At 43.6% G+C, this 15,749-nt stretch overlaps 2 protein-coding genes across 9 annotated transcripts in view; both read left to right on the forward strand.

Annotated features, from left to right (window-relative positions):
* LOC137436479 (uncharacterized) overlaps nt 1–8,057 on the forward strand; it is a 175,056-nt gene extending 166,999 nt beyond the window's left edge. For all 6 annotated transcript variants that reach the window (XM_078786464.1, XM_068130307.2, XM_068130305.2 and 3 more), the window contains one exon: nt 4,586–8,057. In XM_078786464.1, coding sequence (XP_078642590.1) covers nt 4,586–5,901 — 1,316 coding nt within the window. In that variant the 3' untranslated portion in view covers nt 5,902–8,057. The remainder of the gene's footprint in view (nt 1–4,585) is intronic.
* Nucleotides 8,058–12,914: 4,857 nt separating this feature from the next.
* LOC137436480 (uncharacterized) overlaps nt 12,915–15,749 on the forward strand; it is a 110,032-nt gene continuing 107,197 nt past the window's right edge. For 2 of the 3 annotated variants that reach the window (XM_078786453.1, XM_078786451.1), the window contains exons 1-2: nt 12,915–13,038; nt 13,332–13,401. In XM_078786453.1, the coding sequence (XP_078642579.1) occupies nt 12,992–13,038; nt 13,332–13,401 (117 nt within the window). In that variant the 5' untranslated portion in view covers nt 12,915–12,991. The remainder of the gene's footprint in view (nt 13,039–13,331; nt 13,402–15,749) is intronic. The other variant, XM_078786452.1, reaches the window with a different exon arrangement.

Consider the following 15,749-nt stretch of genomic DNA (forward strand, 5'->3'; position numbering starts at 1 on the left):
CCCCGCTAGAGCGGGGGTTAGCATTGCGGGCTACATGACAATCATGGTTCCCTGTTTGAGGCAATGTTTTTACGGCCGGATGCCCTTCCTGACGCCAACCCTTGATCGCCTCTTACGATGCGCAGGGATACGGTGTACCAGTGTACCTATTCTAAACCGGGGTACACACCGGGATCATTCATCCCAGCAAGCTGGTACTCAATTTGCCGACCTCGGAAGGATGACAGGCTGAGTCAACCCCCCTGGTGTTAATTTAGCGATCGACCGGGATTCGAACCTAGGATCCCAAGCCGGCACCCTAACCGCTAAGCCAACACCAGGATATATTTAATGATATTTAAAAAATTGTGCATGAGTTATGACAAAACTAGGTGGATGAGTTGGTTTGGTGACAAGAACAAGCCGATTAGATTTTGATCCAGATCCGGCCTACAAGTGGGATACAAAATGTAAACTGTTCAGCCTGGCGGAGATACAGTGCCTTCAGAAAGTATTCACAACCCTTGACTTTTTTCACATTTTGTTGTTGCAGCCTGAATTTAAAATGGATTAAATTGAGATTTTTTTTTTTCTCACTGATCTACACGTAATACAAAATATTTATGGAGAAGTCGAATGTGGAATCTTTTATTTGAAATCTTTTTCGATTTGAATAATGTCGAAGTGGAATCTTTTAATTTTTTTAGAAATTTTACAAAATAATTAAATATGAAAAGCTGAAATGTCTCGAGTCAATTAGTATTAAACCCTTTTGATATGACACTCTAAATTGAGCTCAGGAGCATCCAATTTCCTTTGATCATCCTTGAGATGTCTCCACAACTTGAATGGATTCCACTTGTGGCTAATTCAATAGATTGGACATGATTTAGAATGAACACACCTTTCAATATAAGGTCACACAGTTGCCGGTGCATGTGACAGCAGAAAATCTAGCATGAAGTCCAAGGAACTGTCCGCAGAACTCCGAGATAGAATTGTGAGGAGGCATAGATCTGGGGAAGGGTATAAAACAATTTCTAGAGTGTTGAAAGTTCTCAAGAGCACAGAGAGCTCCATTATTAGGAAATGGAAAGAATATGGAACTACCCAGACTTCCTACAGTGGCCATCTGACCAAACTGAGCAACCAGGCAAGAAGGACCTTGGTCAGGGAGGTCACCAAGAACCCAATGACCACTCTGACAGAACTACAGAGTTCCTTGGCTGAGATGGGAGAACCTGTCGGAAGGACAACAGTCTCTGCAGCGCTTCACAAATCTAGGCTTTATGTCTAGAATTGATGTCTTTATGTCTCGAACAAATCTAGAGTGGCCTGATGGAAGCCATTCCTGAGAGAAAAGCTCATGACAGCACGCCTGGAGTTTGCAAAAAGGCACGTGAAAGACTCAGAGCATGAGGCAAACGATTCTGTGGTCTGATAAGACGAAAATTGAACTCTCTGGCCTGAATGCAAAGCGCTACAGTGCATTCAGAAAGTATTCAGACCCCTTCGCTTTTTTCACATTTTGTTATGTTGCAGCCTTATGCTGAAATCGTTTAAATTCATTTTTCCCCTCATCAATCTACACTGAATACCCCATAATGACAAAGAGAAAACATGATTTTAGAAAGTTTTGCAAATTTATGAAAAAGAAAAAACTGAAATCACATTGACATAAACATTCAGACCCTTAACTCAGTACTTAGTTGAAGCACCTTTGGCAGCGATTACAGCCTCGAGTCTTCTTGGGTATGACGCGACAAGCTTTGCACACCTGGATTTGGGGATTTTCTGCCATTCTTCTCTGCAGATCCTCTCAAGCTCTGTCAGGTTGGATGGGGACCGTCGGTGGACAGCCATTTTCAAGTCTCTCCAGAGATGTTCGATTGGGTTCAAGTCAGGGCTCTGGCTGGGCCACTCAAGGACCTTCACAGAGTTGTCCCTAAGCCACTCCTGCATTGTCTTGGCTGTGTGCGTAGGGTCATTGTCCTGTTGGAATGTGAACCTTCGGCCCAGTCTGAAGTCCTGAGTGCTCTATTTCAGGTTTTCATTGAGGATATCTCTGTACTTTGCTCTGTTCATTGCTCCCTCAACCCTGACCAGTCCCCCAGTCCCTGCTGCTGAAAAACACCCCCACAGCATGATGTTGCCACCACCATGCTTCACCTTTGGGATGGTTCACACACTGCAAAACCAAGAAGACTCAAAGCTGTAAATGCTGCCAAAGTCGCTTCTACGAATATTGACTCAAGGGGCTGAATACTTAATTAGATATTTCTGTATTTCATTTTTAATTATTTTGTAAAAAAAAAGAAGTCTAAAAACAAAATTCCATTTTGAAATTAAAGGGTATTATGTGTAGATCAGTGCCAAAAAAAGCTCAATTTAAATTCAGGCTGAAACGCAACAAAATGTGAAAAAGGCAAGCGGTGTGACTACTTTCTGAAGGCACACACTGTATGTGCTCTACTGAGTGCCGTTCTAGTATTTTGTTTGTTGTTTGAATTAACCGCACATTGACCTTTAAAAAAATTGTTGGTATATTTATCAACAAGCCTCCCTGTGCATCCTCTCTCCTCTACGTCCAGCAATTCACTCCCTCTTCCGCCACGGCCCATGGTTTTAGTTATTCTAAGAGTTATAGTTAATCTAGTTAATCTTAGCTCTTTCACGAGCCTCGATTCAGTATACAAAAAAAAAGAAAAAAAAAAGACTTTGTGGCACATTATCACACCAGAACCAGATTCTGCATAGCCAGATTTCAACAGGCCATAGTTCCACAATTCTGCATTAATGCAGTTTACCTCAAACATTAGCTACAAGGCTGGGTGGTGGCAAAAAGACACAGGCATTAAAAAAAAAAAAAAAAAGTATATATATACATTTTATATTGAGAATAAAGTACAATATAAGCAATACCAACACACTGCAATAGTTTGTTCCAACACATTTTTTAAAATGGAGTTATTTATACAGGTATATTGCAGTTTTTGGAGAAAAAATATTATCCAACAACTATAAATATTTGGGTTTCCTTTGAATTTTGATAGTAATTCCCCAAAGTATGCTTTTGTTTTCCTTTTCTTAACCTATTGTTTCTGATGTAAAGGTTGACATGTTTCGGTGCATAATGTCGTGTCACCGGCGAATAAGACCGCCTGATTACGGAAAGCCGAACAGCTTTAATAACAAACAGCTTTATAAAGCCGAACAACATAACAACAAATAACAACAAACAACAGTTTGTATAACAACAGTTTGTATAACAACAAATAAAGCCGAACAGCTTTTATAACTCCTGAGGCGGCACCCCATTATGTCGGTTATCGCGTGCGCGAGATGGAAGGCTGCGAGGCATTTACCTGAACGAAAAGACGGGTTTATTCCGAAACAACAAAACATGCAAACACCACAATAAATTCAACAATCAAATAATTTAACGAAAATAAATGCAGCACGAAAATAAATGTTGAAGTAAATCTAAATTCTCTACTTTGAGGATCCTCACACGCTGACTCGAAAAACACAGGGGAAAAGATAATAAAGGAAATAAAATGTCTTTTCTTGTGCACTTAGCTGAACCCAATGAGTTCTTTTTGCGAGGTTGGCAGCGGTGGTGAAGCTCAGATTTCAATGTCACTCAGGCGTGAAGCTGCAAATATGGCGCCGACGTCGACTGCCGCACGCCGATAACGCGTGGTATGGTGTCATTGGTGAGAACGCCGACGGCCCTCCTTCATTTCTCTGCCGTTTGGGGAAAGACAGCCCGATCTCCAGCCCCCGAAGAGCCCAGCAGTCTAAGCTCCCTTGCAATGCCACACACAACGCTCTTCTCGAAGAACACCGCACAAAATCCAATGACACCAACGGAACAAAAATGGCGAGCGTCTCTATCAACGAAAAGAAGCGCACCCTTCCTCTTCACACCTTGAGACCCAATCATGTCGTCTGGGGCGTGGCCTGACTGCTCTTTCTCCACCCCACCCCCCCCCCCCCCCCATTTTGCCACCTTTCTCCACCCCCCATTTCGCCACCTCTCGTGGGCGGGCTCAGTATCCGGGAACTTGCTTGACTTTCTGCCAGCGGGGTTGTTTTCATTTAAAGGTGGCGCATGGTCAGCTGGGACAGAAAAACGTTCACGTGGCGCATGGCCAGCACGTTACGGGAAAGTTACAGAGGGTAATCACGCACTGGGGAAAACTAGCCTTCGACCCTAACGATAATTAGCACAATACCACCCCCATGTGGTGAACAATTAAACAACCTTAAGCTACAGTTTCCCTACTTAAGTACATCAACATTTCTCCGACGCATCATTTCATCATGTCATCCGTAATGCTATTAATTATACAGTACTACCTTTCCTACGGTGTCCTTTCATCTACCCCCCCCACAAACGTAACAATAATTTTGTGAATGGCCACACAACATTTGCATTGCAATGCAATATAAATTGATGACATGACTTTAAAAAAAACTGCTAAGGTTTGTATAAGTGCTTGTCTTGTCAATATTGTACTTGTTTCGGATGATTTAGCCTCAGTAGTTTTTATGTAATGGCTATTAATTAACTTGCTTTCTTCCCTCCTTCCACATTTGACAGGGGCTTACCTTGCCTCATTTTCTCGCATGGCACATTCTGTGGCTGTGACGGGATCAACCGCTCCTGCACGGGAACCACTTGAAACAGAGATGAGCATTACACTACCCAGTGGAGCGTCGGGTGGTGGTGGTGGCTGTGGAGTAGGAGGTGGATCCGGAGCCTCAATGGAGTGTAGTGCAATGCAGATAACTCCAACACGCATTGTTATCAAGCAGTCTGGATCCTCCAGCTCTCCTGACTGCAGCAGCATGGAGAAACCTGTACGGACATATGTGGCGAGTAGCAGTGGAGCTCTGAAGTTGAAAATCAAACAAGGTGCAAGTGGTGGTGTGGTCATTCGTAATACTGCAATCAAATCCCCATCTGAAGAGCCGGCAAAGACTCCACCTCCTCCACCAACTTCCCAGGCCCAGCGTGCTGTGCCTCAGATGTTACCCGCTCCTGTCTATCCAATGGGACAGCTCAACGGCTCATCGGATTACTCGAGCCTTCCTATTTCTGCAAGAGCCTGTGATACGGAGCGAGATTCTGACACTTTTTCAAGGTCTCTCCATGATACTTCGGTGCGAGTTCTTGGGGTTATTGGTAGGCCTTGCCTCCCAGCTGTTTTCAATGCAGTTTCCACGATCTCAAACGCAGGCAAAGTAAACCTGAGCTCCACAGTGACTTTCAACTCGACAGCAGTCCCCGCTCATGACAAGGAGGCTTCAAGCACAAACCAAGAACCTTCAGGGACGACCTTTCCAGTCATGGATGGTGGGAGGAGCAACACACTCGGGCATGCCTTTAGGTCTGGAAATGGGGTTGCAGAAGTGATTGGGAGAGATACGGGAAACATCGTAAAATCCGAACCTGGTGAACGGTCTTTAGAGCGGACGGTACGACAGCTACCTTGGGAACTTCCAGCAAGACTGCGGCTCAAGGTTTCCGATGAAGCAGCCCGCATGGCAGCAGCAGTGCCAGCACCTAGTTTAGAAGAAGATGATGGTGAAGCTGGTTTTTCCAGCGACAGTTCACAAGATGATGGGCTTAATGAGCACCTACAGAGTGCCATCAACAGCATCCTAGATTTACAGCGGACAACAGCAGGTTCACCCCAGCTTTCCAACACTCGCGTGGTCCAGACTCACCATTTGCACAAGGCTGGTGCTCCAATTCACCCATTGCCTCTTCCACAGACACAGACACATCCAGTTGTGCCACCAAGCAGTAAAACCTTTGGTGTTGACTTTCCACAATTTTCACCAGGTCCAGGACCAGGGGGAAACTTGGACTCTGCCTTGGAAGAAGCTGTGAACAGCATAATAGAGAGTTGATCACGCGTTTGTTGTGCTGGTACACTTGGGTTTTGATGGGTAAAAGAGGATTGCTGACGATGAGAGGCTATGGAGAATGAAAAGTGTGAGTGTGTGTGCACGCATGTGTGTGTGTGCACTCCTGGTATGATTGTGTGCTGCTTGTGCAATGGACTGCATAGTATGGTTGTATGGTGGACTGTTTGTTGTGTGTTCATTTTTTTTTTGGGGGGGGGGGGGAGGGGGTTGTTTTTGATGAGTCCCAGGGGTGGGGTGGTATTAAATTCACAAGGACGGTTTTGCGTGTCAACAAAACTGTACATTAGTTTCTGAAACGAATCATTTCGCCTTCTGTCTAAATGCCAGTGTTTTCCCACTAAAATCTGAGAATATCAGGGGGTTTCTTTTTAACAGTTTACAGAATGTGATGCAACTGATGCATTTTGCAATATTGTACATTTTGTCAAATTTAACGTGTGGGAAGATTGTTTTGGACAAGTCCAGTGAGCTTAATGCGTCGTGTACAAGCTTGAATGCGAGTGTAGGTTTGCACAGAGCGTTACTCGTGCACTGTAATTCCGTCCCATCCCTCGGGTGCAAGTTCCGTGGCTATTGTTTATCTACGTGCGGACGTCATTGTAACGTGCTTTTGAAGCAAAACTCCAGGGCACTTGAGACCCATGTTGTGACGTCTCCACGCAGAGTGCACATGCAGTGCAGAACTTTAGCAGCGCAGGAAGGTAAAAAGGCAGGGTCCAGCTCTATTATTTTTCAGCGATTGCGGTCGAGTCACCAGAAAGTTTTACCACGTCCTGGGCAACGGTTTGTGTTGGCATTGCAAATGCACGGGCGTTTGAGGTCTACAGCGGCAAGCGGACAACCCCGGGGACACACGTGGCAAATAACCCCAAAGGCAGTGGATCGTTTGTTGTTGTTGTTTGTTTGTTTTCTATCTCAATTGCAAGTTTTTTGTACTTTTTTTTAATCGCAGCTTCAAGTTTAGTAAAATGATTTATGTTGATTACATATGGCAAGTGTTGTGTTCAGGATTTTGGCAATGAATAATGTGATCGATAGTGGAATGTTGTATATTCGTATTGTAAAGTTGTATAATAATTTCCCCATTCTGATTTGACATAAGCAATCAGGTTTAAACCAAAATCTCCAATTGCATGCTTTTTTATTATTTCATTTTTTGTGTAAACAACGTTGAGCTTTTAAATTGTTTTCTGCACTCTTCTTTTCTGTTGGCATCTCTTTATGTTTACTATGTTGCCGAAATGTGCCATTAAGCCTTTATCACGTTGCGTGTGGCCATGCCATATCACTAACTTTCTGATCCGCTGGATGTCCTGACGGGGGTTAGACCGAGCAGGTGGAGCTTCGCACCTTTGGTTTTACATGTCCAGGAAGTAATCCCAGCAGCAGAAGCTTGCAGCATAGCGGTATCTGCTGGAAATTCACACCCATCCGTAAACAGAAAGGGGGAAAGCAAGCAAACAAACAAACAAACAAACAAACAAAAAAAGCTTTCGTACTTTCACAAGTGGGTAAGGGTTCGTTCACTCTTACTTGCTCACCTCAAATCAACAGCTTGCATTACAAACACTAATGTCACCAACATCAGTCCGAATGTGAATTTAGTCATCAATCACTGCCTTTGTTGTTCTTCTGCTTCTTTTTTCCCCCCAATTTTGTGACCCGCCTCTTGAAGGTGGGTGGTGAGCGTTTTGAAGCCATTGTGGTGTATTTTGTGGCTCCGTGCCAGTAGCGCACCAAGCATCAAGGGGTGGCATCGGCACCGGTTGTTCATAGCTTTTGATCTGTGAGGCCTTTCAGCACCACTTCCCTCCACACCCCCCAATTTCATGTTTATTTTGTCACAGGGGCTTTTATTTTCCTGTACGTAACCGCAAATGTTACATGAGCGTGACAGGTTGTTGGGCTATACTATGTTTGTAACTCGACTGTATTGGATTGAACCTTCCCTGGGCAGATCAAAAATGTTTTGTACACATTTTTACTGAGACCAGTATTTATGAGAGACGTGTTTTTGTAATAAAAAAAAATACATTTTTTATTTATGCTGTACAATGAAATAAGAGTAATTCTTGTGATGAATGAAAATGAATTTTAGAACATTGCGCAGATGCTGATAAAAAAATATGAAAGAAATACATTGGCAACATGTCTGTGTGTACCTGCACATATTCTCACTCGACATTATTATTATTTTTTGTTCGGACAGTTCGGATATTGTTCCTTTGGTATGGATGTGTACCATAATGTATGGCCCGCAAGGCTAACCCCCGCTCTAGCAGGGAAAATGGCCTTAAAATGCCTGTTGTTGGTATGGATGTGTACAAAGCGGAACCCTTTAAGCTACATGTATGTCTGCAAACTCTAAGTTCATTGGTGTATCTCCAGGTCACAATTCCATTGCAAAAGTTGTGGGTTGGTCGAACTGCACGTCATCAAACTTTGCCTCTGGAAAGAAAACACAGCAAGTGGAAAGCGTATATCTATTTATTACATCGTCAAACGTTGGAAATTCTTCTGTCCGCAACCCCCCTCTTTCTCTCTGTACCCCCAGTTGCATTTTACCTCGCTATGGGAAGAAGTAACCATCGGAACTTTGTCTCCACGATTTATCAATGTTGGAGCATCCACTGCGACTGAAAAAGATATGGAGGCCAAACAAATGGAGGCTTCGTTTCCATTGAGAGCTCGACGAACTGGCGGGTTGTCTGATATTTGAGGCATTTGGTAGGGTGCTTGAGATAACACCTACTCTGCAAAAGACATCGTAGGCTCTTCAACATCTGCTAACTAACGGTAGCAGTTGGGATACCCTGCTTAACATCCATCCCAGGGACGGGGCACTTTGTCAAGCAACTCCTTGCCTGTGATGTATCGATCTGACAGTTTCGAGTCTGATCGGGAATCGAACCCAGGTGGGATTTCAAAGACAAATGCTCCACCTGTGGGCCCTCCTGTCGGGCAGATTGGGCACGAAATCCACCTATTTTGATTTATCAGAAAATTTTGTGGACGCAGCTAACTTATGCGCCTCATTTAATCACACTATTTTTTTTATTTTTTTTATTTTTTTTGTATACAAGATCGAGGCTCCTGAAAGAGCGAACATTAATCACACAGAAAGACAAACCGACACATAAAACATATAACATCGGGAGCGGTAGACAAGATGGGGAGAGAGGGGGAAGGACACAAACACAACATTATTTTGAGAGCAGGGACCGAGAGACATGGAGACATCGAGAGATCTGTGAGAGGTAGAGGGCATTGGGGTGGGGGGCATGGGAAGGGGGGGGGGGGGTGGGAGAGGTATAAAACATATGGACACTGCCAGGACTTCCAGGAAAGAAGTTGGAATTTCAAACAAGGTGGATCTGGGGTGAATTAGCGGGGGTAGAAAAGATCAAGGTTTTGGATGGGGGAAGATAAGAGATGGTGGTGAACAGCTGTTTTAAAGACGTGGAGGGACGAGTGGGATTGAAGGGAGTGAGGGAGTTTGTTCCAGAGGCGGGAGAAAAGACGAATGAAAGAGTGAAGGTGAGCAGAGAGCCGAGATTTCGGCAGTTTTAACCATCAGAGGGTTGCTGGCAGATCTTGTGCGACCTGTAGGAATATTTGGGGGACAGAGCACAGAGAGAGCTGGGGGTGCAAGGCCGGAGAGGAGTCGGTAGAAGACAGAAAGACCACCAACATGCCTGCGGTGAGTGAGTGAAAGGCCCTCAGAGATAGCTTCATCGCGGGAGATTCCTATAATTCTGAAAGCTTTGGTTTCGACAGCGTGAAGCCGAGCTAGGTGTGAGGCAGGAGCACCGGCCCATAGGGGAGAACAGTATTCCATTGAGCTGCGGATGAAAGCCTTGTATGTGGTGAGGAGCTCAGGTGTGCCGAGGACTATTGGTGTTACACAAACATTCCGACAGGAACACTATTGGGCCATTCAGGACGTGTCGATGAGATTTGAAACATCACCCTCATTACAAAAAAAAATTTCTCTCCCAAGTGTGGTTAGTCAAAGGGTCTCGTCAATGCAGTGTGCGGTCGTTTTGTTTATCCTTCAACCGAAAACGCTTTCGCCCAACACCACCAACCTCTCGCCTCCCCTTCCTAAAATAAATTCCCCATTTTTGTTTTAACACTGATGTTGCCCGTGAGCCTGCTCACTCATCCCCAATTAAATCGAGCCATTAGCTTGACGGATTTATTTGGTCTGACATTTGTGTAACACCGACAGGAATGTTGGGTCGAATGACCTATTCCTGGGTCTAGTTCACTTGTTGTTTTTACCGTTGAGCCAGGGTTCGAATGCAGGCAGCATGATTCATTAATGTGTGTGCTGTCCCTTTGATGGACGTTAAGCTGGGCGTCACGTCTTCCAGCGTTGGTGGACCACGTGGACATTAAAGATTCCATGGTGTCCTGAACAAATAACACATTATTAAACAGCAGGCCTGGCCAGCGCGTTCGTGAAAGGCTTGGGCCAAAACCACACAAGAACGTGGGAATAATTGTGGCTGTTGAAGAACATTCCTTTTTAATTTTTCGTACACCACGTGATGGTTCGTAGTATTCTTCTTTTGTGTGGTAGGGCTAGGCCATTGTTTTATTATCTGGTCAAGTGTGAAAGGTAAGCTTGCAAGTAGCAGGTACTTCACCATATAATAATCTCGACTCAGTGGTGAAAGTTATGTTTAAAGGACGATTTGAGTTCTACACATTTCGCGTTAGTAAGGGCAGGTTAAAAATGCCCTTTGAGGAGAACCGAGTCACGGTAAAAACAGCGCATGCGCACTGTTACCCGGTCCTTGGGTAGAGGGCTTGGGGTACTGCCTATTGCTCCGGAGGTCCTAATTGTACTCGGGGGGGGGGGGGTTAATACGTTCCCTGTGTGTGGGTTGCGCTGTTTAGGCAGTCAGATGTGACCGAGCGGAGTTATCAGAATGCTGACGCATCTTTACAACCACACTCAGTATGCCAATCCCGCAATGCAATGCAAGTTCAAAACAATGGAATGAATGCAAATCCTTTACTCAGGATAAACCAAATCACAGGATATACAACCAAGCAATACAAAAACCATAGGAAAATCCCACGTACATGTGGGGGTAAAGTATAAGAAATTAAATAAAGACAGACAGGTGCCAAGACAATGTGGATAAGACAATCAAACCTTGCCCCACCAGATATCTCTATCTAATCCCAAGGAGGGTAGGGGGTAGAGGCATGGAGGGGCAAGGGAGAGGAAACAAAATAACAAAATAATATTTGATAGGGTGGAAGGATCTAGAGTGTCGACCGATATGCCTCCGCCGACATTATTACATCATAACACTTGCACCAAGTTTGATTTAAATCCATTCAGCTGTTCACAAGTTATCACATTTTTACCTGATATGACCTTTGGCCTTTGACCTTGGGACCCGAAACTCTAATCAGTTAATCTTTACATCATTATAATACTTGCACCAAGTTTGATTTAAATCCATTCAGCTGTTCACAAGTTATCACATTTTTACCTGATATGGCCTTTGGCCTTTGACCTTGGGACCCCAAACTCTAATCAGTTAATCTTTACATCATTATACATATCTGTACCAAGTTTGAATTAGATCCTTTTAGCTGTTCTCAAGTTATAGACCTAGTACAGACTTTGACCTTTGACCTCTTGACCCAAAATCGAATCAGTAAATTTTTACATCATTATACATCTCTGTACCAAGTTTGAATTAGATCCCTTTAGCCGTTCTCAAGTTGTGACCGAGCGGAGTTATCATGTGTGTGGGTTGCAGCACTGACAGATGGGTGGGAGTCTATTACAGACTTTGACCTTTGACTTCTTGACCCCAAAATCGAATCAGTACATTTTTACATCATTATACATATTTGTACCAAGTTTGAATTGGATCCCTTTAGCTGTTCTCAAGTTATAGACCTAGTACAGACTTTGACCTTTGACCTCTTGACCCCAAAATCGAATCAGTAAATTTTTACATCATTATACATCTCTGTACCAAGTTTGAATTAGATCCCTTTCGCCGTTCTCAAGGTGTGACCGAGCGGAGTTATCATGTGTGTGGGTTGCAGCACTGATGGATGGGTGGGAGTCTATTACAGACTTTGACCTCTTGACCCCAAAATCGAATCAGTACATTTTTACATCATTATACATATCTGTACCAAGTTTGAATTGGATCCCTTTAGCCGTTCTCATGTTATAGACCTATTACAGAATTTGACCTTTGACCTGTTGACCCCAAATTCGAATCAGTTAACATTTACATCATTATTCCTACCTGTACCAAGTTTTAATTAGATCACTTGAAGGACGCTACTGTCGCTCGTTTTACCGTATCCATAATACAGGTACATTGAGGTTGCCAGTTGACTTACCTGCCTCTGGTTCTTCGTGCCCTGGGGGAGCCAATGGGAGGACTTCACGTCTGGTTCGTTTCAGGAATCTGGTTAATGTCGACAGACAAGGCCTTTTGTGAAAGACTGGGATTTATAAAGTCCACAAGCAATTTGTGCGAACGGATGGAGCAACGTGCAGTAATTCCATGGCTGCGGAACATCACCTGGTGACACTGACAGTTTGAGTTCTCAGGTGGAGATTCGACAACTTAATAAAAGCGAGTGAGCTATTCTCTTCACCTTAAATCAAAAAATCCCCCATTTTCGAGTAACGCATACATGACACAAGAAAAGTATTTATTAAATGCACTCAAGACAGCAGTGACCACGTCCTGCATATAATGGCATGCTCCTCGATGCAGCACTCCATCCACGTACCGGAAATGCAGTCAAACGGTTCGAAAAGTATTCTTGTGCTTGGATAGTTGTAGGTGGAACCTCCGAATGTGTAACGGGCAGGCGGCGTCAGTTCCAGGACTGGTTAAGGGCGGAGCCAGTTTGATTTGGAGAAAGAGGGCGGAGTTTGTTTTCGATAAAGTGGGCGGGGTTTGAGTGACAGAAAAAGGGCGGGGTTTGATGGAAAGAAAGAGGGCGGAGTTTCGTCGTGGAATCCTGAGGGCTGAGGCACGTTTCGGTGTCGTGCCCAAATCTGTTTCTCGTCGCGATGGCGAACGTAAAGGTCGCCGTCCGCGTTCGTCCACCAAGCCAAAAGTAAGGTTTATGTCGTTTGATTCAAGGTGCAGCCGATTTCGGCGGCGATGAAAAACTTTGTGCATTTATTTCGCCAGTGTAGCTCCTCCCTCACGCCTCGCTTGCTCCGCGTGTCGAACAGCGGACAACTTGGACATTGTTTACCTCAGTTTTGCACATTGCCAAGGCCCGTCTTCATACAGCCCGCTTAACGTGTCTATCTGAGGTGGTTTTGTACATGATGTGTAACCGAATAGTATAATTATCAACAGTTGTGCTTGTGCCGGTATTCAATGTAATTTTGTTTTCTTCAGGGAGGTTCGGACCCGGGTCCCTCTGATCCTCGATGTTAAAGAGAAATCCATTGCTATCAGGAACCTAAAGGTAGGCCGAAGTACATTGTACACAACATTCGATGCTCTGATTCGTGTCTGTCGACTCTGTCGGTCTTGTCTTTGTTTCCATTGCGAGAGTGGTGCTGAGAACTCGTGTGTTGATTCCGAGTAATGATGGGGAACCTGTTATCAATATGCTTCCATTTTGCATACGTAATATGTAGATGGTGTCTAATTGAGATCTCACCTTGATTGGTCTTGTCTTGGCAGATATTGCATGATTTAGAAAAAAACACGTTACTCTCTTCAAATCCACCCTACTTGCTATCATATTATAATGGAGCAAATGTATATTTGTGACCAAAACTTCTTCAAATTTTCTTAAACAAATTGCACCATGTATGCATGTATGTATGTATGTATGTATGTATGTATGTATGTATGTATGTATATATATATATATACATACATACATACATACATACATACATGCACACACACACGACGGATGGATGGGTCCATAAGCAAACAGACAATGCAGAAACGGTGAATGCTAAAGCATGAAACCAATAAATTCCACATTCCTGCAGCACCTTCAGTCGCACGTCAGCCATGGACAGCAGGTTTGTGAATGACGAAGGTGGAAAAAAAAAAAAAAAAAAACTGCGAATGGGAATCCATGAAACCAATAAATTCCACATTCCTGTGCCACCTGTAGTCGAACATTAAGTATGGACAGCAGGTTCGTGAAGGGCTTCCAGGAAAAACGTACCCATTTGAATGGTTCTATACCCGGTCAATGGTGAATCTGCATATGGCGATCCGCGAATGTCACGCTTCGAAAGTAGAAACTGTCACGGCATTTCATCATTCACTTGAACTCCATATCTCTATTTTCATTCCAAACAGCATTACTCCAATCACAAGTTAAATAGCATTAATATAAAAAATAAACTTTTACCAACATTCGTGACAAAAAGAAATATTTAAATCCGGAGGTGAAGTAATTCCATACGGTTGGGTGAATACAATTACGAATTCAAAATTGTAATTGTATTCACTCAATTGCAAACGTCATTCCAATCGTCAATTGATACTTTAACAAAATACTGTTTCAAATGACGCTTGTATCGAGATATTATCAAACCAGCTCATTATCGTCATGTGTCCACTCTTCCGGATTTGCGGCAGTTTCCTATCGAGTTTATTTCAAAATCATAATTTTATTGAGGAAATTTTGAAACCTCCTACCTACCTTACAACATCCGCTGGGACCCCAAAACGTTCCACAGGAGGTTTGGCGGGGCTCGCCCCAAAACTGAGGGAGTAGTTTGGGGACGGACGGACAGATAGACAGACACTCCTGTTTTATAATATACACATATGAAGCGAACCCAAGAAACACATTCATGTCTTACCTGTATTCATCAGCGCTAATGTTTAGCTCACCTGGATCATAGTTCCGGGGAGCTTATGCGATGGCGCGTTGTCAGTCCGTAAACACTTGCAACTTCTTCTCCCAAACTGCTGATGGGATTTTGACGAACCTTGGCATAAATTATATTTGGTACGTTGCAACTCAAGTTTGTTCACGGCATTTTATAAAATCGGGATCTAAGGGGTCTATTGGGGGTCAAAGCGGATCCAGATTTGATCCCCCGAAATAGGAATTTGCTTTTTTCCTCTGAAATTGCACACAATATTTCGATGAAATGTGACGACAACCTTCATCACCCGTGATGTACCAAAGTTTGTTTACAGCATCAGAATAATCGGGGTCCAAGTGGTTTTATGGGGGGGGTGGAGTGGTGGCCCCAAAAGTATGTATATATATATATATATATATATATATATATATATATATATATATGTATATGTATATATTTTTATGCTAGTACGATTCTACATGCTGCCCTGTCTCCTAGCAACCATTGGAATTGGTTTAAAATACCTTTGGTCGGTGTAGTGTGCTGCTTTATTCTACCAGGTGAGCGTCCAGGGGTATTGGGCCTTTTTTTTTTTTGTTACTTTGATTTCATTAATCGAGATTGAGATGTGGGCAAAATAAAATATACTCGTACAACGTAAAAACCCAGTTGGAAGTCCGAGGGAAGCTGTGCATTGGGGGCACGTCTGCTCTGTATGGCTGACAGTTCAACTTTCCTATCCAGTTTTTGATATCGTGTTGTCTTTTTCCTCCATCTCCAACTGATTATTTAAAATAAATATAAACTTGTGCACAGTTCCTTTTTATTTATGTGTTGGTTTCTGATTTCTGATTTAGAGTATATATTTAGTCAGAGCACAAAATATATTTGGCCGACCTTCCCCACCATCCCCTCACTTCCCCAGCACCATCCACCCCACCCCTCGTCCATTTTTATCCCCTTATCCCCT

This window comes from Myxine glutinosa, chromosome 11, assembly GCF_964187855.1.
Source record: "Myxine glutinosa chromosome 11, kmMyxGlut1.1, whole genome shotgun sequence".
NCBI classification, from domain to species: Eukaryota; Metazoa; Chordata; class Myxini; order Myxiniformes; family Myxinidae; genus Myxine; species Myxine glutinosa.